The 26513-nt window shown below is 34.9% G+C and overlaps 1 protein-coding gene across 2 annotated transcripts; it reads right to left on the bottom strand.

The window, feature by feature from the left end:
* Positions 1-5667: 5667 nt before the first annotated feature.
* On the bottom strand, positions 5668-10436 carry LOC140987912 (uncharacterized). Of its 2 annotated transcripts, XM_073456658.1 has the most exons (9): positions 10237-10423; positions 9848-10079; positions 8384-8862; positions 7765-7930; positions 7629-7679; positions 7343-7525; positions 7097-7196; positions 6198-6931; positions 5668-6113 (listed from the first exon to the last, which is right to left on the bottom strand). In XM_073456658.1, exons 3-9 carry the CDS (start codon positions 8845-8847, stop codon positions 5751-5753), a joined length of 2061 nt encoding a protein of 686 aa, XP_073312759.1. In that variant the 5' UTR covers positions 8848-8862; positions 9848-10079; positions 10237-10423; the 3' UTR covers positions 5668-5750. The 2 variants fall into 2 exon arrangements, with proteins under 2 accessions (XP_073312759.1, XP_073312758.1); XM_073456657.1 differs by lacking the exon at positions 9848-10079 and having other exon boundaries at positions 10237-10436.
* Positions 10437-26513: the final 16077 nt, after the last annotated feature.

Genomic DNA, 26513 nt, shown 5'->3' with positions numbered 1-26513 from the left:
ATAGAGCCTCAGTGTTGTCCCGGGTCGTAAGGACTAATGGTGTACAATCATAACCACGGACTTATCCTCTCGATGAATGATAACCACTTGGAAAGTCCGAGGGAGGGTTGTTCGGTATAATCATCATATGACTACCCATCTGTATGTTTGGACATCTCTATGCCCTTACCAAGAAACGCAGTACACAACATCACAGATGCTAGTCTCGAGCTCAAGCGACCTTTATCCACGTTTTAGGCGGCTGAATCGACTAGGAACGAATTTAGATCATACAGTGTTTACAAATGAGTTTCAACATCGAATTACGATTCATTTGTATTAAAGTATAATCAAGGTCTTTATCTATGTTTGAAATCATGGGTATACAGATAAAGAAATAACAAACCATGAAATAATGAATTGTATTAAAATAAAGATTGTTCTTTACAACTGAGTCAATAAAATCCCTAGTCAACAGTTGACTTACAGGGCATCTACTCTAACAATATATGCCCAAGATTTGTAGATGTTAAGATTGATACTTAAATTTAACTAAACCCCAAAAGCTAGGTCAAAGGGTGATAGATCGTTTAATTTCATTGTATACAACTCCCAGAGATTTTTTCTAACTAATGTGAGATAACTAACACACTCCTTCACGTCTAGAAATTAAACATATGATGCGTGAAGTTTATTGGAGGCCCAACTATAAACAGAACGAGCGTTCCAACTATGGACAGTCCACTTATAACGGTGACTACCCATAACATATGTTAGATTTAAAATTTGTATAGAAAGCACCTAAATTGGCACCAATATGTGTCTCCATGATAATTACAGCAGAGTAGTTGAACAAGTGTCATCCAAAACATGTTACAAACTGTGGAATATTTGGCTCGACAATGAGCCAAGTGAAAGGACGGATTCTGGAAGACTTGTTGACCCGATTGATGTACAAGGTATCCTGATATTCTAATAATGTACACGGTAAAATTCACATTCTTAGGCTCAATGATGAGGGCCAAATCTCGCGATTCGGGTCGTCCAGCTGAATTCTCAAATGTAATAAATTTCGCCACAGAACCTGGAACCTGAAACTACTGATGAAAAAAAGAAAAGAACAAATAGAAAAACTTATATTGCTAAATATTTCGTGTACAGGGAAGAAGTTCCACAAAACTTCTAAAATCATATTTTCTAACAGTGCCCGTATCGGAAGTTCCTAACTTTGGAGCTTGTCGGTTCATGGTTATTTCGGTCGCGCCACGACCAAGACATTGTTGTTCAGGAATATTTAAGTAAATGACCTCCTCTTTTTGAAATCATGTATATATCTAACAATCCCTAGGATATACGATACACATGATGTAAAGGAATTTAAAATTATACTGATCTGACCATAAATTTATTCCCACAAAACAAATCCAAACATTGTTTCCTACCCAACAAAATCTTTCAAACTTATTTCCTGTATTAATTATATGTATTAGATTCTCACTATAAATTTAGCCGCAAATTCCTGTCTTGTTGCAGACTTTGAGATTTATAATTTCCATGGCAACATAAACAATGTCTTCCAGCATCTTGTTATCTTCAGTCAACGGAGAAGGAGTTCCAGGTAGTAGTTGTTTGAACTCTTGCTCACATTCATCAGCTTTATGATAAGGAAATGAAACGGCTGCGGCCACATTGTGGTAGGTTTGACGATTGATAACGGATATGTTTGCCTCTTTTAGAACATCATGAGCCTGATTATATCCGGCTAAGCAATCGCGGAAGACTCGATTGGATGTGCCCTTACTTTTGCCGATGAGATCGGTAATCTTTCCAATATTGGATTCAGAAATCAGTAATGCTCTGTCTACTATGATTCGGGTCATCCCTTCTGGGCTGCTCCTCAGGTGGCTGCGGGAGTCGGCATTCACGATTTTGAGGCAAAGGCTGCTACGATCCGTCCGATTGCACCATCGAACGGATACATCACGGAATGCATGGATTTGGTAAATATTAATAATAAAGATCAAAGTGTTGAAGACAAGAAAAATTGTCAAAGAACGAGGCATGTTTGAGGGTGNTGTATGTATATATACATCTCTGAAAGCCAATCTATTTAACTAGGTGATCTTTTAACAAGATTGTGGAATAATCTTATTTTGGGAAAGATGAGATCTCCTCGTTCTGGTTATTCCATTTGAAAATTTTCTTGCACAAGCAATTGGAAAAGATCACGATCCTGCAATATTGTTAAAGATGACAAAAATATTTAAGCTATAAATATCCAAATCTATACAAGCTAAGTCTCCAAATATATAATTAATAGATTATAAATTTTAGTAAAAATATAGGGAAATATTAAGGTTTGGATTGCACAAGCCAGTACTCGTGTTAAATATTTTTCGCGATTAATCTTTAAAGTTAATCTACTGCAAGATCTGAAAGACTAATTTTGGAAAATCTTGTGTTAACGGACCAATACCGAAGTTTAACTAGTTACTAGACCGAATGAGAAAACATATAATTTTAGACAATTAAAAAGATTTTTTCCCCTACTTTTACCTCAAATAAGTATATATTACGCACTATTTTTTCTTAATATAATTAACACAAAATGATATTTTTATAGTTAATAAATACTACTTTGGACGTAAAAACGTAATCTTTTTCATGGGTTGGTTCAGAACATAGATTAGTAGGAATTTTAATGTAACGTAAAATGAAACAGATGATTCATTCTTCTCTCCTCTATAAATCGTGAATTTGTGAACTAAATATGCTCCCACATCATGTGTATATATGCGATCAGTTAATTTGCGCACTATGAAAAAGTTGTTTCTTCAATTCTTAAATCTTGGGTTTAATTTACTCCGATTCTGTACATCATGTTCTATAATATATTAAAGCTGATTTAATATTAATCGAAAACATTTATGTCAAATACACGAAATTACTAAGTCACGAACGTTGAAATTATGATCAACTCTTATTTGCACTTTGCAGTCAGATAGCTATAATTAGGGATGTAAATGAAATAAACAATTTGTGAGCTATTCGAAGTTCTGTTCGATAAAAAAAAAAAGATTCGTTTGAGCTCATTTAATGAGGTTCGTTAAGAAAAACAAATCAAGTTTAAACTTTACAATATTCGGCTCGTTAGCTCTTGAACATGTTTGTTGATAAGTTCATGAGTCATTTCTTAGATGAAAAAATAATAGTTTTGATATTTGATTTATTAATTTTGCACATTACATATGAAATATATAAAAAAATCTATTAAATTTATTTATTATAATAAATTTACACATTTTGATAAAAATGTTATATTTTTCTCTGAATGTAATGAAAATTTAAATTTATAATTCATATTTATTAAATTCGTTTAGGCTTGATAAAAGTTTGAATAAGCTCTTGAGTCATGAATATATTTGTTAAATAAAGCTCGAGCTCAACTCGATTATAAATGAGTCCAGCTCAAACATTCAAGAGTTTGGCTCGGTTCGACTCATTTACATCCCTAGCTATAATACCATGCAAAAAATAATGTAACACAAAGTTAACTTATCATCCAACACATGATAATTGATAACTCAGTGTTGATACCCCCGAGTGTGCCCGGGTCCCGGAACTACCCGGGACATCACTCGCCCGAGCTCAGGAAGTCAGTCTCCCTATTCAGCCTGGGCAGTGTCAGCTCGGGTGGTATGATTAATAGGTGGTACTTCACGATGTGGCCATCTACCTGGGCTCCTTGATACAAGTGCCATCTCGAGTTCACGGGTATGAGGTGTCATGTTTCGGTAATCATTAGCATGATTTTCAGCGCATGAAGGGTTGACGCTACTATACTTGAATACAACTTGGTTTGTCAGATTTGGAAGAACCATCCTTGCTGATTCTTCGCCCCACCTTATTATTGTTCAAAACAGATCGACGAGCCTCATTCCTTGCATTTAAGCTTATTGATGGCTTGTTGAGCTAAAGTGATTGGGATAATTCAAGAGTTGCTAGTCTAACTGAATTTTTGAAGATTTTGTGTGGATGATTTATTCGTCCCCTCTAATCAATCTACTGATCCTAACATCTAAAATTGCAAAACAAAAAAAAAAAGTACAGCACGAAAAACTTGTTAAGGACCTTGGATTGTCTGTCGAGAATATTGATTCTTATAACAATAACCGCGTGATCTATTGGGGTGTAGACAATGCTTTAACTAAATGTAAAATGTGTCTCAGTATAAACCTAGTAGGTGTGGATCTCAGAATGTTAAGAAGAAAAATCTATACAAGAAGATGTATTACTTTCCCATCACCCCTCGTCTACAAAGTTTATAGGCTTCATTTGCTTCAGTTTCATATATGCGGTGGCACCACGACCACCATTATGATGGTGAAATAATGACAAGCCCATCTAATTGGCCAGTGTGACGTCATTTTGATGTTATACACCTATCTTTTGCATCAGAGATTCTCAATGTGCGATTAAGACAATCAGTCGATGGCCTCCACCATTTGGTCAGACTGTTAAAAAAATATTCATCTTATTTCGTGATATTAACGACGTATTCGAAACTATTTTATAAGAAATTTATAAATAAATTACAAATAATTTAACAATGGAACTGATTTAACCTTCGCTATTTACCTACAATTTAATTAAAAATTCGGCACAAAATTCAAATCGTCGCTAAATCGGCTGACATTTTGTTAATGTACGAAGAATATCATTATGTTTTTGCTAATTGCAACGGTTCCTCTTGTCAATACTGTTGCTAGAATAGCAACAGTTTTATTAATACCGTAATTAAGTTTGTGACAATTATAGAAAAATTGTCGATAAACGCCAACGGCGGTGGATTTCATAACAGATTCATAAATAGTTGTTAAAACCGTAGCTAATTATATTGATACAATTTTCATTGTCACTAAAGGTTCTATTTTTTGTGGTGATATGTGTGTGTTTTTCTTTTTGTGATACATATATCAAATTTAGTTTATGAAAATTTCATTTAATAAAATAAAAATGCCAAATTTAGTCAATGTATATATTGGGTATGATTTTTTTACACGTGCATCTTTTATTGAATCAATTTTATTTTTTAATTATATTTCGAAGATCAATTTTAATCATTATATTTAAAATCATGTAATTGAGTGAAGGACCGTTATCATTGTTAAATTTTAAAATTATATAGTTATCTAATCTTTCGTGATATGCACACGTGTTTAACAACATAATTATAAAAATTTAAAAATGATATCAGATATTTAATTACATGATACTGACAAAATTTTAATTGCCGAAACATAGTTACATGATTATAATTGATTCAACAAAAAATTCATAACTAAAAATGACACAATCATACACATACAAAACATAAATTAATATTTTTCTTTTAATAAATTATAAGATCACGTCGAATCTCAAATTTAATTTAATAAATTATATGATAAGAGTTATGCCCATAACTAAAACATTGGAATCGCGTTTTAAAATACCACTTACACTTAAAATCGAATCGCTAATGTCAAATTCGTTTCAATACATGGAGAAATTACAATAGTTGATAGCTGAAAACACTTCTCACCATTCAGAATTCATTAGAGCACTATTCTTTTTATTTTCTACAAGAATTCATTCAAACATTTGATTTTCATATGCTTCAAGGGATTGAAGGGGAAGAAACAAACATGTTAATGCTGATTGAATAATATAGCACACCATAAAAGTAACATATTGGAATGTGGAATCAAATATAGCAATATAACGTTGAGCTAGAAACCAGCCCACCCAGCAGGTTGGGGATCCAACTTATTTTCCACGCTCTTTGACTCACCAAATCGTTGAGACTTGCTCAATCCACCCATGGGTACATTTATCTTTGAGGAATCCAAGGGATCCGCCTTAAAATTCTCGGATCCAAATCCCAGATCATTGGTACTAGAAGATGGCTCAATGTGCTTCTTACTCTGCTGACCATTTCTTGTTCTGACAGATTTAGGGGTGTTGTTCAGAGGCAACGTCTGTGGCCTGGAATCATCAGTGAAAGCCTGCCACTGTTGAGGATCCGGGCTCATGGAATTTCGGTCAAATAAACCCTGTTTCAATTCCCAAACCGTTCCTTCAATCTTCTCATTCTGTATTTCAGTGACCGATTAAAGAATTTAGTTTACAAGAAGTTCGAATAATTATAAGCACATTCATCGGATGGATTAACATACAGGTGGAGTAGTGGATGCTTGGTTTCTGGGCTGATCTTTACTTGGTGATGGAGTTCTCGCAGCTAGAGCTTGCTTAAGATCCTGTATTTCTTGGCGCTGGGACCGACAAATTGCAGAGAGCTTTTCGTATTTGGAGGTTATTTCTGCCTTTTCCGTATTGGCATGTGCAAGCTGCTCTCTCACCTTTTTTAGCTCTGCCTCCAAGAACTCTTCCTTCTCCGATCTCTGACCATTAGTGCCAGGACTTTTCTTGTTACTGCCAAATTCTGCTACAAAAGCATTGAATGCGTCATTTTGAAAGGTGGGTGCGTCCTCTGGTTTCTGGGGTCTCAATCTTTCTGTACTTTGGTTTGAATCATCCCGAAATGGTGAATTTTCAAAACTTGGTCTATCGACTGATCTACCTGGTGTGCTCTTTTGGACCGTAGAAGATTGAAAATTTTGCTCCTTAGATGGAGTTGAATAGGAAGCTGGATGCTTTTCAGGACAGATCTTGTCATGTCCAGATAATGTATGAATTGTTCCGTCTTCATCATACTTAGGCCGGCTCTCGTCCTCATTGATCATTGAATCTTTTGCATGTTCGGAGGTCCAGAAAGCACCAAAAGGGCCTGCACTTTCGCCTGTTCTGAGAATATTTGGAACTAATGATGCGTTTTGAGCTCCAGCTGAGGGAGGCGGAGGTGGACTTCTACGAGGCATTGGATTGGACTTGTTTGCAGGCTTTGGCATGCCTGCAACCAGCCATTAATTAAAAGAGCTCAATAAAAGCAAGGTAGCGCAAAATGGAGAAAAATTAATAGCCTTATCATTTGACCACAAATTTTCTTCACGCTCGAATAGAGAAATGTTAGAAATCGAATCACGGCATTGTTAAACTAAGACCTGACAAAAGTCACCTGCAAGAACATCAGTAGTCTGCTGCGGCATTTCCGGAGGTCTGTCAGGTAGTGATTTCTGTGACCCTTCCGGTAAAAGGCTATTAACACGGAACCAGACCTGCAGCCAAAGGAATCAACAAAAGTAATTGATAAGCACGCATGCATGCATGCATGCAAGCTTAGCCCTCATGATAGCTCTGGGCACAAAGAACTACAACTAACCTAAGTTCATGGAGATGAATCAGAATCAAGCAAAATGCTTGCCTGCGTGATATCCGGTCTATCATTTGGGGAAGATTGAAGCATGTCTCTTATAAGGTCTGTCAGTGATGAGTTGTACTTTGGTAAATCTGGGATGCGATAGTTCCCATTCAAAATTTGGAGCTTTGATTCACCGTCAAATGCTAACTTGAAGTAACATATGCGAAAAAGGAGACATCCAAGTGCCTGTAGTTAAAAGGCTCAGCCTTAGGTAACTAACAAGCTTAGGGAAAGCTGATCCAAAGTTTTGCTGGATTCATTAACAGGATTTAAGAACCAGTCAACTTACCCATATATCTACTTTCTCATTTATAAGTTCTCTGCGAAAAAGATCCCACATCTAAAAAATGAGAGAGAGAAGAGACATCAGTTGATCGTCAAAAGAAATGTAAAAGTGAGATCTCAGCAGACAGTTGTCCATCTACCTCAGGAGCTCTATATGCTGGTGTTGTGTATTTTCTAATATTATCTTCCTCGATACCCATTTCCTCAGGTTTCTCGAAACGTTTATGATTTGTGGAAGTACTACCAAAATCACACAACTTCCACAATCCATCAGACCCCAGCAAAAGATTCTCAGCCTTCAAGTCTCTACACAATGCAACACAAGAATGATGAACAGATAGAAACTACAAAATAAGTGGAGCAAAATCAAGTGATCAATGCCCCTCAGCTAAGAAGAATCATGCGCTATTCTATATATCATTTAAACTAACACATAAAGAGCACACAAAATCCATGACTGTAAAACTTTAGCTATTCTTATTCAGCAGGCATAAAGGAAAGAAGTACTGCAGAGAATTTCAGTATTCTTGCCCACACAAGTGCAAGTAGAAGTAAAAAACAAGATGTGAATAAATTTCCCTACCTCATAAAGAACAGATGAAATTTTTTCCTGATGAGAATCAGTAATTTTAACAGTCCTATAGGACAGTGATATTCTCAACAGAAAGATGTATTAATAAAATCCGGAGCATAATATTGGGGCATTATATCAAATCCCGAAATTATGCAGTTATAGATAAGAAAGATCAAGTACAATACCGGTGTGCAATAGGCGGACTGTGGCAGTGCATTGCAAAAACAGCATTGCACACATCCCGAAAAATAGTTAGAACCTGCTTTTCCTCAAAGAACCCAGCCCCCCTGCTCTCAAGCACATTAACCAGAGATTTCTCACAAAATTCCATGAGAAGGAGGATCTCCTTGGTACGTCCCATATCAAAAACAGCATGAGCACAATAAGTGACAACATTGGGATGCCCTTTGAGAGATTTCATGACTGATATCTCTTTCATCGCTAGCTCTAGTGACTCTTCATCATTGCATATAATGTGCTTTAAGGCAAATGGCTTGGAACCATGTATTGCATCTCTAGATGAGTAGACACATGAGAATCCACCTTCAGCAATGACATTACGAACCTGAACTTTGAAATTGCCAATGTCAATGATGCGACCTTCCAGCCCATTTTGTTCTTTATGCGTAAAGGGTTTGAATCTCCACATGACTGGCGGTGACTCCTTTAAAGCAAAGGCCAATGCGTGAAAATAGGATAAAATTTTCTAGAAGTCAGCTACATGTGATATGAGACAACCATAAACAAAATCCAATTCAAGCTGAGCTAAATTTAATCATACAACTCTGAATGAACCCTATATTGCATTAAAATGAAGTTTTTTTTAATAGGGTCACAAAAATGAAGTCATTGCTAAAAAAGCAGTTATTTAAAAGGAAAGAAAAGGTCCGGAACGGTCTATCGATAAAACTACAGCTACAAATGCTGCATACACGAAAAATCAAAATGGGTGATCAAACCTTCCTTAAGAATCAATATCATCCATCAAAACTCATCAAATAGCTAGACCGAGAACAATAACATGAGAATGAGTCATAACTATGCAGATCCCTTTAATTTAACTCTAAAGGCCGAATGAACCAGCAGGAGTCCAGAAATTCTAGGAAGAAACATAAGAGGCAAAGATGCTAAAAGAATGTTCTTTCAATTTTTTTATTTGATATGCTAAAAGGATGGAAAAACATACGATTTATAAAATTATATCTATACAATCTCTACAAATATGCAAATATCCAGGTTTCTGAAATGATTGGCTCTCAACAAGACCCTTGATGATCATCTATCAACTTCACCATTTACACGCATATTACAAAATTACCACAGTATATCAAAGCAATGATTGTGAAGGTTCCTTTCATGAAATTTTGAAAAATATTTATCATTCGGGTTGGATGGATCCCAAAATGATCGCTATAACCACTTTTAAAAAACTAATGTTCGCAGAAACCCCAGATTAAGGAAACAAAAAGATAAGCAAATACCATCCATAAAATGAACAAAACCAAATTCATGATCACTTTTTTGATTTCAGTTTGATCTCCAAAAGAATGACTACTGCTGCAACCAGAATTTTTCAGGATTAACACGATTAAAGACAGTAAGAAACTTCCAAACCAAACCTACAATATAAATACACACATATTCTTTACCTATAATTGCATTCGGCAGAACATATGAATAGATCACGATTTCATAAATACATAGCTCAACATAAATTTCAAACCAAGAGAACTTTAGCTTAAGGTTCCTCTCTTCCATCAGACCCAAACACCTTTCGACTACTTCCAAAACGAAATAAATAAACACCATTCACCCCAATAGTTTCCACTGTTAGATAACGCTGATTGTGGTGGCTATGGAAAGGACGGGAAGTGGCGGCAACTGGGAGAGGATTAAAATACTTAATAGTAAAAATTAGATACAAAAACAATCTGAAAACAAGAAAATTTCAGGTCTTGAGATGTGATTCACCTGATCGACCAAAAACATTGAATCAAACTGTTTTCATCAAAACTCAACAACTATGATTTGTGTATACCTCGTAAAAATGGAACTCGATCCGAAACCCAGGCACGATTCAATGAAGGAGATCTGGAAAATGGTGGGTTTTGGATTTCGATAACTGAGCCGCAGAGAGAGTGAATTGCTGGGAAAATGTGCGAGAGGTCATTAGCTAATTGTGATACCTTTGAATCGTATATTGACAGAATGATGGCCGCCTGTACAAAAAGAAGCAAACCTTATTTTAATAATATTTTTATTTTAAATTATATGATGAATTAAATAATTATACATACATATATATATATATATATATATATATAATTTGTAATCGAGATTTTGTTAATTAAACAATATTTTTTTAAAATAAATATTAATATTTATAATGACAGTAAAAAGAAATTATATAATCAAAGGAATGTTAGGTGACGTATATTTCAAGTAAAAATAATAATTAGATTTGAAGTATTTAACTGAAGTAGATGTCATAAGTTTCTTTACCCAATTTGTTCGCAATTCTATCAAGAAAAAATGGTTTGGTTTTCGTCTAGATCGCAAAATCCTTTTTATATATTTTTTAAAATATAAAAAATTCAGTATCATTAAAAAAAAAGGAAATCGGAGAAAAATTCATATTTCAAAACAAAATTTTACAACCGGTGAAAATATTCTCCGTATATAAAAATAAAAAAAATTGTTTAAAAAATACATTTTCCAAATATATTCGAGTGTTTTCAAATAAACATGAAAAGATCATTTTAAAAAAAAAATATTTAACTAAAATTATTTTGCTAATCACCTGTTTTTTAGCCTATTTTTTCAATAATTAAAATTTGCAATTCTTTTTTAATGCATTTGAATGATTATTATCAAGTTGAAACTTCTTTGGATGTAATTGACATCACTATTATTACCTTCGAGCAGGAAAAATTTACTGAACATTATGGAATGCATCTTTATAATTTAGAGAAAATATTTTTATTAGATAATGACGAATAATATTTGAGTGAGTACACAATTCTAATTTATGATGTGTTATTAAATCGTATGTTATTTCTCAACTTACTTTGTAGTTGGTATCATATTTTGATTATAAAGTCTTGTGTTTATATTTCTATACTATACTAGTAGTGGATTTATAAAGATTCTTATTTGATTTGGTAAATGTTTTATGAATCAGCTAATGAAGATCATTTTTATTCTAGGTTAGCGTGAGTATATATATTTTTTTTATAATTTTTTATTTAGTCGTATCTTTTCTATGAGTAGATATCTTGTGAGACGGTCTCACGAATCTTTATCTGTGAGACGGGTCAACCCTACCAATATTCAAAATAAAAAGTAATACTCTTAACATAAAAAGTAATATTTTTCATGGTTCACAATAAAAAGTATTACTCTTAGCATAAAAAGTAATATTTTTTCATGAATGACCCAAATAAGAGATATGTCTCACAAAATACGACCCGTGAGACCGTCTCACACAAGTTTTTGCCCTTTTCCATTGAAAAAGTTTAACCACTCAATTGAAGTAGGTTTTTGTTTGGTTTCTTGGATAAATGGAATTTGGAACATCAAAATTTTCATTCCTGGGTAGTTGCGATTATAAAAATGAGCTTTACATGATGTATGTGACGTTGAATTAAGATGATGACATCCGTATTATGACACATTTTCACACATCTATGAGACTGACAATAATTAATATGAAGACAGTGAAAAAAGACCAAATGAGAGGTCACAATGCAAGGATGTAATATTTTATGTCTTAATTTTTAATTTCCACGTGAATTGAGTTTTTGTTGATTTTTTTTCTCGGGAAGTCATTTGTAGAGTGCAACTACTGATGATATATTGTTTACTTCCCTTTTTTTATTCTATGTTTCATGGAAATCTATAATGAGTGTGCTTCTTATGAATGTTGATGATGTATCAGTTATATTTGTCAAATAATTAATCATTTGCATTATTATCCAGAACATAATTATTTTTTCATGTGTCTTATATTAATAATTTTTTAAAAGGTACATAATGGAAATTTAACAAAAAATTTGCATTACTTTAAATATGGTTGAATCTGAAGCTGAAACGGTGAGTAGTCATGATGGTCATCTTGAAGTTGGTTTGTTAAGAAATTTCATAGAAGTTTGGAGTAATTACATCCATGGGAAGGGTCAAATATTCAAGGATGCTGCTAAATTTCGAGTTTATGCTAAAAATTATGCAATTGATATGAGACATTCTTTTTATATAAAAAGAATGATAATGAGAAGGATACTCTTGTCTGTAGTATAAACAACTATTCTTGAAGAATTTATGCTTCAAGACACAAAGCTGACAATATTTTTTTTATTAGAAAATATAATATAATATATATGTGTGGAGATGACTATCTTCATAGTAGAGGACATCCTAGAGCTGATGTTGCCTGGGTTTCCAATTTTGTGATGGGAGAGATTGAGGGGAGATTCGTCGTATCGACCATGTATGATGTTGAAAGATATACAAAAATATTATGGGGTCGAGCTCAGTTACCACAAGGTTTGGAAAGTGAAGGAATTGGCTATGCATGACATTCACGGTGCAAATGATGAGTCTTATGATAGATTAAGATGGTATTGTAGTAAAAAAAAAATTTAGTCCTTGAAGTATTGTTTAATGTGAAATTGATTATTTTAGTAATAAATTTAAACGACTATTCATCTGTTTCAATATATGTGCAACTGGTTTTGTTTGTGGAGGTAACCCTTGGTTTTCTTGGATGACATATAAGGAAGTTGTTGCAAAAGATGCAAACCATGAGTTGTGTGGTTTGATAAATGTACTTTTTTCTGATAGGCATACCGAAATATTTAAGGTTATTGAGTTAATATTCCCAAGCAGTCATCATGCATACTGCATGCGCCTCTTGATAGATAATTTTGTGAAACAGGTTCGCAAGTAATTGTGTATTTGTGTTGGGAAGAATTTTTTAAATATTATTATATGTATTCTAGTTTATAATATTTTCTTTATTTCCTTTAATATAGATCATGCTAAGATACCCATTTCACAACAAAAAAATATTGGTTATTTGTATTCAAAAAAGCTGCATATGCTCCATCAAGGCAGGAGTTTGAAGAGCATGTGAACAATATAATAACATCAATGCCACTTGCGAGAGACTTCATGGTCAATTTCTGTCCAGACAGTTGGGCAAATGCATGGTTTCCTGGAAATCGGTGGGGTGTAATAAACAATAATATAGCTAAATGTTGGAATAGTTGGATTAAAGCAGCACGATTCCTTCCTATTGTTGGTATGATGGACCACATATGCATTCAAATTATGGACATGATGCACAGATGACATGAAGCGACAATGAGGATGAATAAAAGATTGAGTCCATCAAAGGAGAATGTTCTTGCAAAAACATATGCTGAATCTCGTAGCTTGCAAGTGCGTAAAGCACGTGGTTGAAAGTTTGAGGTTGTGGACATAAATATATCGTTTGTTGTTGATTTTTCTTCTACGAGTTGTTCATGTAGAAACTGGCGGCCTAATAAGACTTCCATGCAAGCACGCATGTGCTTTGTTGGAACTTTTCAAGTTAGCAATCTTGATTTTGATGTTAACAAAACTTGTTAATTTGTGTTACTAATAATCTACCTTAGTGTGCAGAGGCTAGAATCAGTCACGAGTTGTTTACATCGCAAACTGAAGACCTAACTGATCGCACAAACTGAATCAGTCTAACTGTTACGTCAATTGAGCAGTCCAGCTGATTGTCCAGTTGATAAGTGGTTCAGCAGAAGAACCTCAGAATCCTGGCCAGCCGAAGGAGTGCTCAATTGATGAATAAACTCAACTGATCAATTCAGCTGAACGAGAGTGAAATCAGTTCAACTGACGAGTCAACTGATTTCACCAGCCTAACTGAAGATCAGTTTAGTTGACCAGTCCGAAGCTTCAGTCAGAATCTTTCAGTTGTAGATGAAGACAAACTCTTTCAGTGGATTCCAACTATGCGTTAAGGTACAAAGCCTTTGTCCAGTCAAAGGACAATAATGGACGTTGTATCGGAGCATTAATGACAAAACGTTTCAGAATGACAGTCGAAAAGTCAAGACACAAAGTCCAAGAAACGAATTCAAGATGCAACGGATACAATAAATGAGTATCGTTGTACGATCAGTTTTTCCCGCCTATATAAAGAGAATATCAGTGAAGACTCAACAACACAGAACAACAACAACGCAAATAAGAGAGAAAAGAAAGGGCACGCACATTAAAAATCAGCTTTCAGAAGCAATTAGCCCGGAGGGACACTTCAACGTGTTATCAACTTAGTATAGAAGCCTATATCCCTCAGTGTGTGAGAACATCCTTGTTCAGTTCTCACACACAAACACTCTCAACCACCCAAATATTGTCTTGCACAAAGACGTTAAACTTGTGTATGTAGTCTTTGACACATGGACGTTAAAAAAGTGTTGGATGGAAGGTGCTGCCTTCAATCATAGCTAAGAGTTTAGTTTAGACAATAGTATAAGTCCTAGCTGAGTGGGTTTGTACAAAGAGTTGTATAAATCAAAGTCTTCTAGTGGATCATACCCGTGGAAGTAGAAGGGGTGACGTAGGAGCAGTTGAAGTCTCCGAACATCCATAAACATAACTTGTGTGTTTAACTGATTAACTGATGTTTTCAAATTGTTTTGATCAGTTTGAGTATCTGTCAGTTCAGTTTTCACCATAACTGAACTAAAGAATGCAAAAACTAATATAGTCTTTCTCAGTTATTCAGTTTACATAAGTTAAAATGTTTTCTAATAACAATCTTCTTCACGAAGGATTACTTCGAGTTTCTTCTGCTTGGTTTTAAACCAAACTTGATTTAATTCATCGGTGTTAATATTCTTAGAACACGAGTTATTGCAGCTCATTGGAAAATATAGTATTCAAAATGCCTTCGAAGGCACTAGCACACTCGATCTTTCATGCTACAATAGAGTCAAAATCATTAGCTTTATATGATTTTTGTGATATACTTTACGATAGAGTTATATCGTGAAACTTGCCAAGGAACCCTAAATTTGATTCTTATGTTGGAGATGCGTGAATCCAATGTTGATCGAGCATTTGTCATCAATACCCCCGATGTTCGAAGACATCCGGGCCGAAGAAGAACTCAAAGGATATCATCGCAAGTAGTACTCCGAGTGTCAAAGTGTGGCCGGTGTCATAAAAAAGGCCACAATAGACGAAGTTGCAAAGAACCCATTGACTAGCCTTTGGGTTATGTTTTGTTAACATAATTTTGAGTTGTTCGAATTACAAGTAAAATTGTATATTCATATATTTGTCTTAAAATATTATGATTGATGCGGAAAAAACTAATCGTTTTCCAATTCACAGGAAAATGTGGATGGTAGAATAAAGAATATGTGAGACAACGCTATAAGAAGGTTTACTCGATTCTGAGATGTTTTATTAACAAGTATTCACAAATTTTACCAAACACCATGAATAGTAATTCTACTCAGCATGAGATAGATTAAATAATTTAGTAAACACCTTTTGATATCATGATTGTTCCAAATATTTTTGTTGAAAATTTCATGTTCGCAATCTTGATTTTGATGTTAACAAAACTTGTTATTTTGTTAATAATGAATTTATCTAAGTGCGCAGAAAGATACCGAGCCTAAACTGAAGCTAACAAGATGCAAACTGAAAGCACCAATTAATTGCCCAAACTTAACCAGTTTAATTGATTGTCCAGCTGATAGGTAGTTCATCAGAAGACCTTCAGAAGCCCGGATAGCTAATGAAGGGCTCAACTGATGGAGAGCCCAGCTGACCAGTTCAACTGAAGTAGTGATGAACTGAAGTAGTGAAATCATTTCAGCTGACGAGCCAACTGATTTCATCAGACCAGTTCAAGATCAGTTCAATTGACTAGTTCAAAACATCAGTTAGGAATCTACCTGTTTGCATAACACGACAAGCTTATCCAAGTGGAATCCAGCTGTGCGCATTAAGGAAAGCAATTGTCCAGTCAAAGGACAATAATGAATGTTGCAGCAGAGCTTAAAGTCAAGGCGTTCCAGAATGACTGTCAGAAAGGACAAGTCACAAATATCGAGGAACAGATTTAACTGCAACGGAAAAATTTGATGAGTCTTGATGAACGGTCTCATAGCCTCTATAAATACAGACCAAGACCATCAACAAATATATTAGAGAAAAATAAGTGTGTGAAGAAGAAGGGCACGCTCAATTCATATCAGCTTACAAAAAGCAATCAGTCTAGATTTGAGGGAAAACTTCAAAATGTTATCAGCTTAGATTAGAAACACATTTTCCTCAGTGAATGAGAACACTTTCGTATCAGTTCTCACACACACGCACACATCATCACTCACATATACAGAAAATCGAGCGTATTGAAAAGTTGAGTGAGTCTTGCACAAAGACTTTAAACTTGTGTATGTAGTCTTTAACACATAGACGTAAAACAAGTATTGGCTGGAAGGTGATGCCTTCAGTCTAGGTTAGGAGTTCAGTTTTTGAGTGGATTTGTAAAAAGCATTGTTTAAATCAAAGTTGTTAGGATCGGTTTGGGGGAAAATAGTTGAGCTACAATAGCTCGGTTCTTGAAATATTGAACACCGATGAACTAAATCGAGTTTGATATGAAATCAAGCGGAAAACACTCGAAATAGTCCTTCGTAGAAACCGATTAAATATTTTGTAAAGCATTTAAAATATATGCAAGTTGAATGTGTAAAAATATTTTAGTTGAAACATTTTATCAAACACTTGGTATGCAATATTTTGGTATTTGAAGAACACATAAAATGTTTCAAAAATGTATCTTTAAAACTATGAAAATGATAATTAAATGCAATAAACAAATAGACACGAATTTGTTTATGGATGTTCGGAGACTTCAAATGCTCTTACATCACCCCTTCTTCCCCTTGGAAAGAATTCACTAGAAGACTTTGATTTATACAACTACTTGTACAAACCCATTCAGCTAGGACTTACCCACTGCCTAAACTGAACTCCTAGCACTCAAGATTGTAGGCAGCACCTCACAATTAGCATATTGTTTAATGTCTCATATGCAAAGACTACATACACGAGTTTATTGTCTTTGTGCAAGACTCACTCAACTAATCTTTGAAGTTCAACTCTCTTGTATATATGTGAGTGATTGTGTGTGAGGAATTTATCATTTACAGTGTACATCTCAAGTATCCTTACACAAGGGCTTGTACTCTCAACTAGCTGATTTTTTANTTTATCATTTACAGTGTACATCTCAAGTATCCTCACACAAGGGCTTGTGCTCTCAATTAGCTGATTTTTTCATGCTAACTGCCCATGCTTTGAATCCTCTTCAAAAGCTCTTGTTTGATCTTCAAGATGATGTATTTATAAGCCCCAACAATGATATATACGTTAGACCCAAGAATATGACCGTTTGGAAAGTTTTTGTACTGTTTCTGAAATTGCAACGGTCAAATTCGTCTTGCTGGGCATTTTCCCGACTGGTCAACTGGTCAACTCAACTGATCGTTCAGTTCAACTGGTAACTGGTCAGCAGCTGGTTCAGTTCAGTTCAGTTGGTCAGCTGCTGGTTCGGTTCAGTTCAACTAGTTCAGTTGGTCTGGTTCAATTCAGCTGGTCTGGTTCAACTGGTCTTCAGCTGGTCTGGTTCAGTTCCAGCTGGTGTGCTGAAATCAGCCTAACTGATTTCAGTTTGTGCAAAACCAGTAGCTTCATTGTCATTTATCAGCATTTTAAGCTTCGATTCAGAATTTGACTTTTGAATATAATTTGTAGATATTTGTCTTATCTTTCCAACGCATACTGAATCGTTTCCTTTCAATAACCGAGCTGAGCGATATGACTAAAATACCGTAACTGCTCAAACTCAACTGATTGCTGTTTTCGTGTGATAAGTTTGGTAATTCAGCGATTAGTTAGACCATGATAACATCCGATTTTGCCCAACAGACGTGAAATACGACTTGTTTCAAATTGAGTTTTCTGATCATTCTAGTTGGCGGATTGTCATTTGGATCATCCAGCTGGGAGATATAATCAAAACACAGAAGCTCGCCAGAAATTCAGTTTGTGCAGAATTCAGTTTCAGCTTACTTCTTGTGTTAACAACTTCACACTTGAGTAAATATGTTAGAAACACAATAACAAGTTTTTTTAACATCAAAATCAAGATTGCGAACTTGAAAAGTTCCAACAAAAGTCTTCTAGTAGAACCTACCCAAGGCGGTAGAATGGGTGACGTAGGAGTAGTTGAAGTCTCCGAACATTCATAAACATATCTTGTGTACTTAACTGTTTAACTATTTTTTTCAAACTGATTTAATTAGTTCGAGCTTTTATCAGTTCAGTTCTCACCATAACTAAACTGATACATGCAAGAATTGATCCCCCTCATTTCAGTTATTTAGTTTACACAAGGTAAAAGGCTTTCAAATTAATTAGCTTTCTTAACGAAAGATTATTTCGAGTATTTTCTGCTTGGTTTAAAACCAAACTGATTTAATTCATTGGTGTTTTCATTCTTAGAACACGAGCTATTGAAGCTCATGGAGAATATTGTGTTTGAAGCACCCTTGCATGTGTTAGAACCGATCCTTCAATTTTCTTAACCGAATTTTCTTTAACAGCTTGGATGCAGTGACAAGAAGATGGGTAATGAAGGGAGCTCTGGCAACTGGTAGTTCATATTTCGCCTAGATGATGATGAGACGATATCCTTGTTAAATGATATGGTGAATTTTGATTATCATCAGTATTGGTATACTTCACTGCAGATTTAGAGCCATCAATACCCCAAGAAATCAGTTACCTAGATTTTATGAACCAATCGTTCGATTATTAAGACGGGGATGAAGATAGTTTAGAATTAATCATGGATCAACTCGAGGTTATAGTGGACAAATATATGACACTGACCGAGGAATTTATAGAAATCATCCTTGGTTGGAAGAAGTTATGGAAGAAGTATCACGTGAAGACGAGCCACCAGTGAAGTTGGGTGATGAAGAAGTCCTGAAACTATCGATTTGAGCTCATCGATAGTATTATCATACACACATCCAAGAGATCCTTCTCTATCTCCAACATCGATTTTAAAAGAATTTATTCTCTACGAGCCAACACTGATGCTTACTCCCCATGTTTATCATTCGATATGGAGTGTTGTTAAGGTGACGAGCTTACAATGTGTATATCAAGCCAAACTTGAGGGCATATAAAACCAAGACCCATACGTGGTGTCGTATTACAGTTACTTTAGGCGTAAAACCACTCTTTGGCGAGTGCTTCACATGGTGAAGACCACGACTAAAAATCAGACGCTACTTGAGAGGCAGCCCAAAAGTTTTATTTCTATTTTATTTAAATTACTTTTAGTTTTTCATTGAGTTCTTGTTCTTATTGATTGATCATATTTAATCCCTTAAAGTTTCGTCTAGTGCATTGGAGACAATGCACAACTTTATTATGGGAGGGGTAGTTCTTTTCCTTTATTTTTTTTGTAATTTGAAAAAAAAATCATGCATTTGCTTGTTTCAACTCATGTAAAAACTATATCATTTGGCCGATGATGAATACAAAATTAGGACAGATGTTCCCATTGATTTTGGTTAATTCAATAGTGTTTTGTACTAATCTACTATGTCATTTAGTGTTGTGACAAGATCCTCACATGTAAATTAAATTGAGTCCAAATTAAATATCACAGGCAGTTTCAGCTCAACTTTAGAAGTTTCTGACTCAATATCTTTCATGAGACACTTGACTTTCTCATCATCACTTTCACTTGATGAGGTAACCGAACTGGATTGTTCTATGGCTGAGTCAACCCATTTGCTTTTTCTCTCATCGGAAACAAGCACTCTATTACCTTTCTTCTTTTTCAAAGATTTTCTTTCATCTTTGGACCGTCGTCTCTCAAATGGTTTATTTTCATCCTTATTTGGCATATTACAATTTGCAATGAAATGAACATGTTCCTCATAGTCAAAACAATTTTGATTTTAATCAGCTTGGTCTTTTTTATGATAAAAAGTAATTTTGACTAATTCTTTTTCATAAATGTTCCAAATTTCTTGACAAATAAATAAATAGTCTCACTGCTTATCTAGTCAGCAGATTTTCTGCTAGAGACTTCTTCATTAACGGTTGGAGTTGATGTTGTGGCGGCCATAGATTTTGTGGGTTGAGGAGTGGATGGCTCCTATTCTGTCCTGATTCATAGCTCAAACTCGTTAGCTTTTAGATCAGCAAAAAAATCATGTAACTCTAGTTTCTTGAGGTGATTGGACTCCCTCATGGTCATTGCCTTTACATCTTTATCTCCGGGAATTGCTCTCATTACCTCCAAAGAAATCTCAAGGTTAGAATATTCTTTACCGAGATATGCAAGTGAAATAATGATGCCGTTAAATCATTCATCAAACTCATTTATAGTTTCGACGGGATTCAATTTTGCATTATTGAACTTTTGGATGGCAACATTAGCTTGTTCTTCTTGGTCTGGTCATTGCCCTCACAGAGTTTGGTCAGTTTCTCCTAGATCTCCTTAGCTGTGGAACAAATTTTAATTTTGCTAAACATATTTTTATCTAATGTTTTTTGGTAAAAGATATCTTTGGCTACATTGTCGAGGTTGGCCTTCTTCTTGTCCTCAGCAATCCACCCAGACTAGTGCTTCGCCACCATCTATGTAGCACCATCAGATACTACAATGGTTGGGTTTGCTTTTAAAATTTTCATTGGACTGTCTGTGATGACATATCACATGTCATCATCTTGGGCCACTAAATGTGCTTGCATTCGAATTTTCCAATCGTCGTAATATTCCTTTGAAAACATGTAATTTTGTTAAACGATGTCATTTTAAAGTGTAGTTATCATAGTTCAATAAAAATCCGCTCTGATACCACTTGTTGAGATCGAGTTAAAGTTTAGACGGGGTGAATAAACTATTTAAACAATTCTTTGAATTTAAAACCATTCTTAATAGCTTTTAATATGTTAAGAACTTCTCTTCAACGACTAGTTTTACTTTACCACTTTAAAATAGTGTAAGTACAGAAATGGTCCGGATAAATTGGATCGGATTTTGCTGTTTTTTCTAATAAATAAAAGGTTGGCAGTTTGGCAAAAAACAGTAGGAAAACTTGAATGTGCAGAAATGTAAAGTACGTAAGTAAATGATACAATATTTTTATGGATATTCGGAGATAAAACTCCTACGTCACAACTTCTTCCACTTAGGAATTTTTTCACTAAAAAACTTTGGCATTACAATGTTTTGTAACAGTCCGTTTAAATAAGGACTTATCACACCGTATAAACTAAAACTCTTAGTGACCACTTTACAAAGTCTGCATATTTAAAAATTCTCGGTTTACCAGAAAACACAACAAATAACAAGGACCCAATGGTCAGCTTTGTAATGACTTGACTTGATTGAGGTAGTACATGTTTTTAATTGAAAACCTAAAGTAATCTACTAAGAATGTTCTTTGGTTGAGCAATCTGAAATATAGATGATCTTTAATGTTCATGTTTTTGCAACTTTCCTCACTTTTTCTAAAAGCTGATAGACCGTAGACCAAATATGTAATTTTCTGTCACTTCAGGAGTTGGTAAGAAACTGTGTAATCTTTCCATTTGAAACATTCGTTTGACTGGCTTGATTTAATATCCTCCTTCAATACTCAGAACTGTCTGTTTGTAGTACGGTTTGAATGTAACAGTTTGAACCTTTGCACTTCATTGAATTTACAAACGGGTTAATTTTGTCAGATGATCTCTTGCAGCTGGAGTTCGTTAAATACAATGGTTTGACTTCTGTAACATCTGGACAATTACCTCCTCGTTCGTCTACTGATCTTGAAGTAGTTCTTGAAGAAATTCAAGATATTAAGAATAATATGGACAAAATGCTTACTGCCATTTCCCAGATTCAGCGAACTCAACTCGCTCACACTCTGAAACTGGAACATGCAGAAGTATTCAATTCAGAGAAACTGAAGACAGTTCATGCTACTGTGACCTCTCTTTCCTTCGCAATAGAAGAAATCAGGAAGAATAGAGGCATAGCTGAAAGTCTCTCCCTAACCCAAGATGCAATCAGAAATAGAATTGACTTTGTGGAGACATCTGTTTCCAGAAAGATAGACTTGATTCAAACAATTGTGCTTAATGCAGTCTCAGACGTAGCTACTTCTGTTAAAGTTCTATCAACCGATGTTAAGAGGTTATCTATCAGAATGGAGGTGTTTGACAAAAAAAAGGAATACACCTAAGCTACAATCAATCAGTTGATGGATTTATTTGTACATATTATTTCATTCATTGTACGAATCTGTACACGACAGTTATTATTTATCTACAACAGATTTGAAGGACATCTATAAGCTTAATTGATCAGTTATTATTTGCTTAGTTTTGTCAAACACCAAAAAGGAGGAGATTGTTGGAACTTTTTAAGTTCACAATCTTTATTTTGATGATCACAAAACTTGGATAAACAATCAACTCAACTAACATATTTCTCTCTCTTTTGTGTGAATCAAAAATTCATATTTTCAAAACATTTTAAACAAAATTTTCTCCCCCTCAATATTTAAAAATAATAACTCCATTAAAATTTTAATGAGTTCTCCCCCTATATTTTTGATATTTTGAAAACTATAAAATAAGAGGGATAACTAACAAATTTTCTCCATGGCTCATTTTCTGCTGCAGCACATATGCTCTGCCTTCAACGAATAAACTGTATTTTCTCGAGCATAACTAGGCTGCAAATTTTATACCGCTGTAAACCTCTACAAGTCTAGTTTGCAACGCAAAAAGCGGTTTGTCATTTGGACACTCTAGCAAGGAGATATGCCATTTTTCCTACAGTCGCTGCAAGATGCGCGAAAATTCAGTTTTGCATATATATGTGTAAAAAATCTGAAATTTTCGATTTTAAACATCAAAATAAGTTTCAATGCTCTTTCAAGAACAACCCGCTCTGATACCACTTGTTAGGATAGCTTAGGGGGGCAATCGTTGAGCTACAATAGCTCGGTTTTTGAAATATTGAACACCGATAAACTAAATCGAGTTTGATATGAAATCAAGCGGAAAACACTCGAAATAATCCTTCGTAGAAACCGATTAAATATTTTGTAAAGCATTTAAAATATATACAAGTTGAATGTGTAAAAATATTTTAGTTGAAGCATTTTATCAAACGCTTGTATGCAATATTTTGGTATTTGAAAAACACATAAAATGCTTCAAACAATGCATCTTCAAAACAGTGGAAATGATAAGTAAATGCAATAAACAAATAGACACGAATTTGTTTATGGATGTTCAGAGACTTCAAATGCTCATACGTCACCCCTTCTTCCCCTTGGGAAGGATTCACTAGAAGACTTTGGTTTATACAACTCTTTATACAAACCGATTCAGCTAGGACTTACCCACTGCCTAAACTAAACACCTAGCACTCAAGATTATAGGTAGCACCTCACAATCAGCATATTGTTTAATGTCTCACATGCAAAGACTACATACACAAGTTTATTGTCTTTGTGCAAGACTCACTGAACTAATCTTTGAAGTTCAACTCTCTTGTATATATATGAGTGATTGTGTGAGAGGAATTTATCATTTACAGTGTACATCTCAAGTATCCTCACACAAGGGCTTGTGCTCTCAACTAGCTGATTTTTCATGCTAACTGTCCATGCTTTGAATCCACTTCAAAATCTCTTGTTTGATCTTCAATATGTTGTATTTATAAACATCAACAATGATATATACGTTAGACATAAGAATATGACCGTTTGGAAAGTTTCTGTACTGTTTTTGAAATTGCAACGGTCAAATTCGTCTTGCTGGGAATTTTTCCGACTGGTCAACTTTGGTCAACTGGTCAACTCAACTGGTCGTTCAGTTCAACTGGTCAACAGCTGGTTCAGTTCAGTTCAGTTGGTCATCTGCTGGTTCGGTTCAGTTCAACTGGTCTTCAGCTGGTCTGGTTCAGTTCCAGCTAGTTCAGTTCAACTGGTCTGGTTCAGTTCAACTGGTTCGGTTCAGTTCAGTTTCAGATTTCAGTTTGTGCAGAACCAGTATTGTAATGCCCGAGATTTTTATCCTGTTAATTTGAGACTATTTATTGATTCATTGATATGATTATAGACAGGGCACGACGAGATTGGATTGAAATTTTGAGTTGGGAATATGTGCAAGGACAGAAGGTCTCGCGCATATGCGCGAGCTTAGTGATTCCAAAAGTTGCCGAGACGAAGGTCTCGCGCATATGCGCGACAAGAGGCGCGCATATGCGCGAGAAGTCCAGAGTAGTGGGCGCATATGCGCCGAGAAGGGGCGCGCATATGCGTCAGCAGATAAAATTGTTAAGTGCCGAGACAGCAGGTCTCGCGCATATGTGCCGGTTGAGGTCGCGCATATGCGCTAGACGTGCAGAATGAAAAATAAGCCAAGTGTCCTTGCCATGCATATATAATGTGTTATCTTCATTTCCAGCTTGATATGGACGAGAGAGAAACAAGAAATGCTTCAGAATTTCCTCCAAGTTGCATCCTAGCTTAGATTGATGGTTTCGCAAGATCCGGCCAACCGAATTTGAATCCGAGTTAAGAATTGTGGTCCTCTCATCAAGCACTTCAAGAGGATGTAAGTTTTATTCATTTCCTAGACGGTTTGAAGTTTAGATGTTGGAGAAATTTGGATATGATTGAGATTATATGTTCTTATGATTATAAGCAACGTTTGTTCGCAATCGGATCGATGAACGGATAGGATATGTGATTGTTATGAAATTCCAGTTTATATGTGTATGAAAATATACAGATTTTGAGCCTTGTGGATTGATTGTTATTGAGTATTGATATATGTTGAGATTTGAAGTGATCGGAATTGCAAGATCACGCCGTTATGCCGTCGAATCGTATCGAGATTGATTAGTGATTTATATATGTGTTGATTTGAGTTAGAGATTGATAGAATGCATCTTGAATGTATCATTTCAGAGTTGATATTGACAGATTCGACATCGAGACTACGACAACGACTACGACAACGAAAGGTATAATTCATGTTGATTCGGGAAGATACAACTCGAGTTAGATTTGATTCGAGTTTTCCAAAATCACATACTATATTTCTATACANGTAGGTGGGAGACTTGTTACGTCTTATTCACACCGGGATCCCTAGACTTAGATATGAGTCGAGTCAAAGAATAAGAGTCACTGAGTTATATCTGTATTCACTAATGTGTCATAAACATTGATTTATGTTTTATTACATTGTATGTAATTGCCTGACATGCATGTATACATGTTTTATACTGAGATTTGTTCTCACCGGAGTATCCGGCTGTGGTTGTGTCTGTATGTGTGCATGATCACAGGTGGGACAGGATCAGGGTCACACAGAGGATGAGAGATCGAGATAGCGTGGAGATTACGGGCGTAGAAGATCACTAGTGGTTTCTTACTAGACATGTATTGAATTTTTAAACACTAGTATGTTAATTGTAGACGAACAAGTTAATGGTATTTGGAATTGAATAAAATGACAGTATGTTATATAATGTCTTGTGCTTGTTTATATACTTTTGAATCAATGTTAAAAGCAAAATTTTGATCCACATTTTCTAGCAAAGATCCAGTTAATCCCAAAGATAATCGAGTTAGAGCCCGGGTCCCCACAAGTATCTTCATTGTCATTTATCATCCTCTTAAGCTTCGATTCAGACTTTAACTTCTGAAGATGATTTGTAGATCTTTGTCTTATTTTTTTACATTCTTTATTCTTGCATTTATTGTTTCCTCTTTAATTTTTTTTGTGTCTTGTGTGTCTTCTAGTGCATTGGGGACCATGCTCGTTTTAGTATAGGGAAGGGTTAGTTCTTTTCCTTCATTTATTTTTTTTCATTTGAAAAAAATCATGCATTTATTGTGTCTAGTCATGTAAAAAATAGATCATGGCCGATGATGAATGCAAATTTATGACATATGTTCCCATTTATTTTGGTTAATTCACTAGTTTATGAAACCCCTGTTGAGAAAACATGAAATTTTTGCTTGAATGTTGATAATTTTAAACATGTATGTTGAAGCTAGTAAACTGTGTGGATAGTAGTGAAGTTCAAAATTTTTATGGGGAATTTGAGAAACAAGGAGTGTTTGTTGAACTTAAATGCATGTATTTTTAAACAAAGTTCTTACCAACCGCGTAAAAATGACTTAGGCAATT

This window comes from Primulina huaijiensis, chromosome 11, assembly GCF_012295235.1.
Source record: "Primulina huaijiensis isolate GDHJ02 chromosome 11, ASM1229523v2, whole genome shotgun sequence".
Classification (NCBI taxonomy): Eukaryota; Viridiplantae; Streptophyta; class Magnoliopsida; order Lamiales; family Gesneriaceae; genus Primulina; species Primulina huaijiensis.
The sequence above is the reverse complement of the archived record's forward strand: the minus strand, read 5'-3'. Positions and strand labels throughout refer to the sequence as shown.

What these genes read in the sequence shown, in the direction of transcription:
- LOC140987912 (XM_073456657.1), bottom strand. Translation starts at nt 8,847, where the DNA reads ATGTGGAGATTCAAACCCTTTACGCATAAAGAACAAAATGGGCTGGAA. An exon ending in GACTACTGATGTTCTTGCAG is followed by an intron (nt 6,932 to 7,096) that starts GTGACTTTTGTC and finishes GGCTGGTTGCAG; the next exon opens with GCATGCCAAAGCCTGCAAAC. An exon ending in AAGCATCCACTACTCCACCT is followed by an intron (nt 6,114 to 6,197) that starts GTATGTTAATCC and finishes ACTGAAATACAG; the next exon opens with AATGAGAAGATTGAAGGAAC.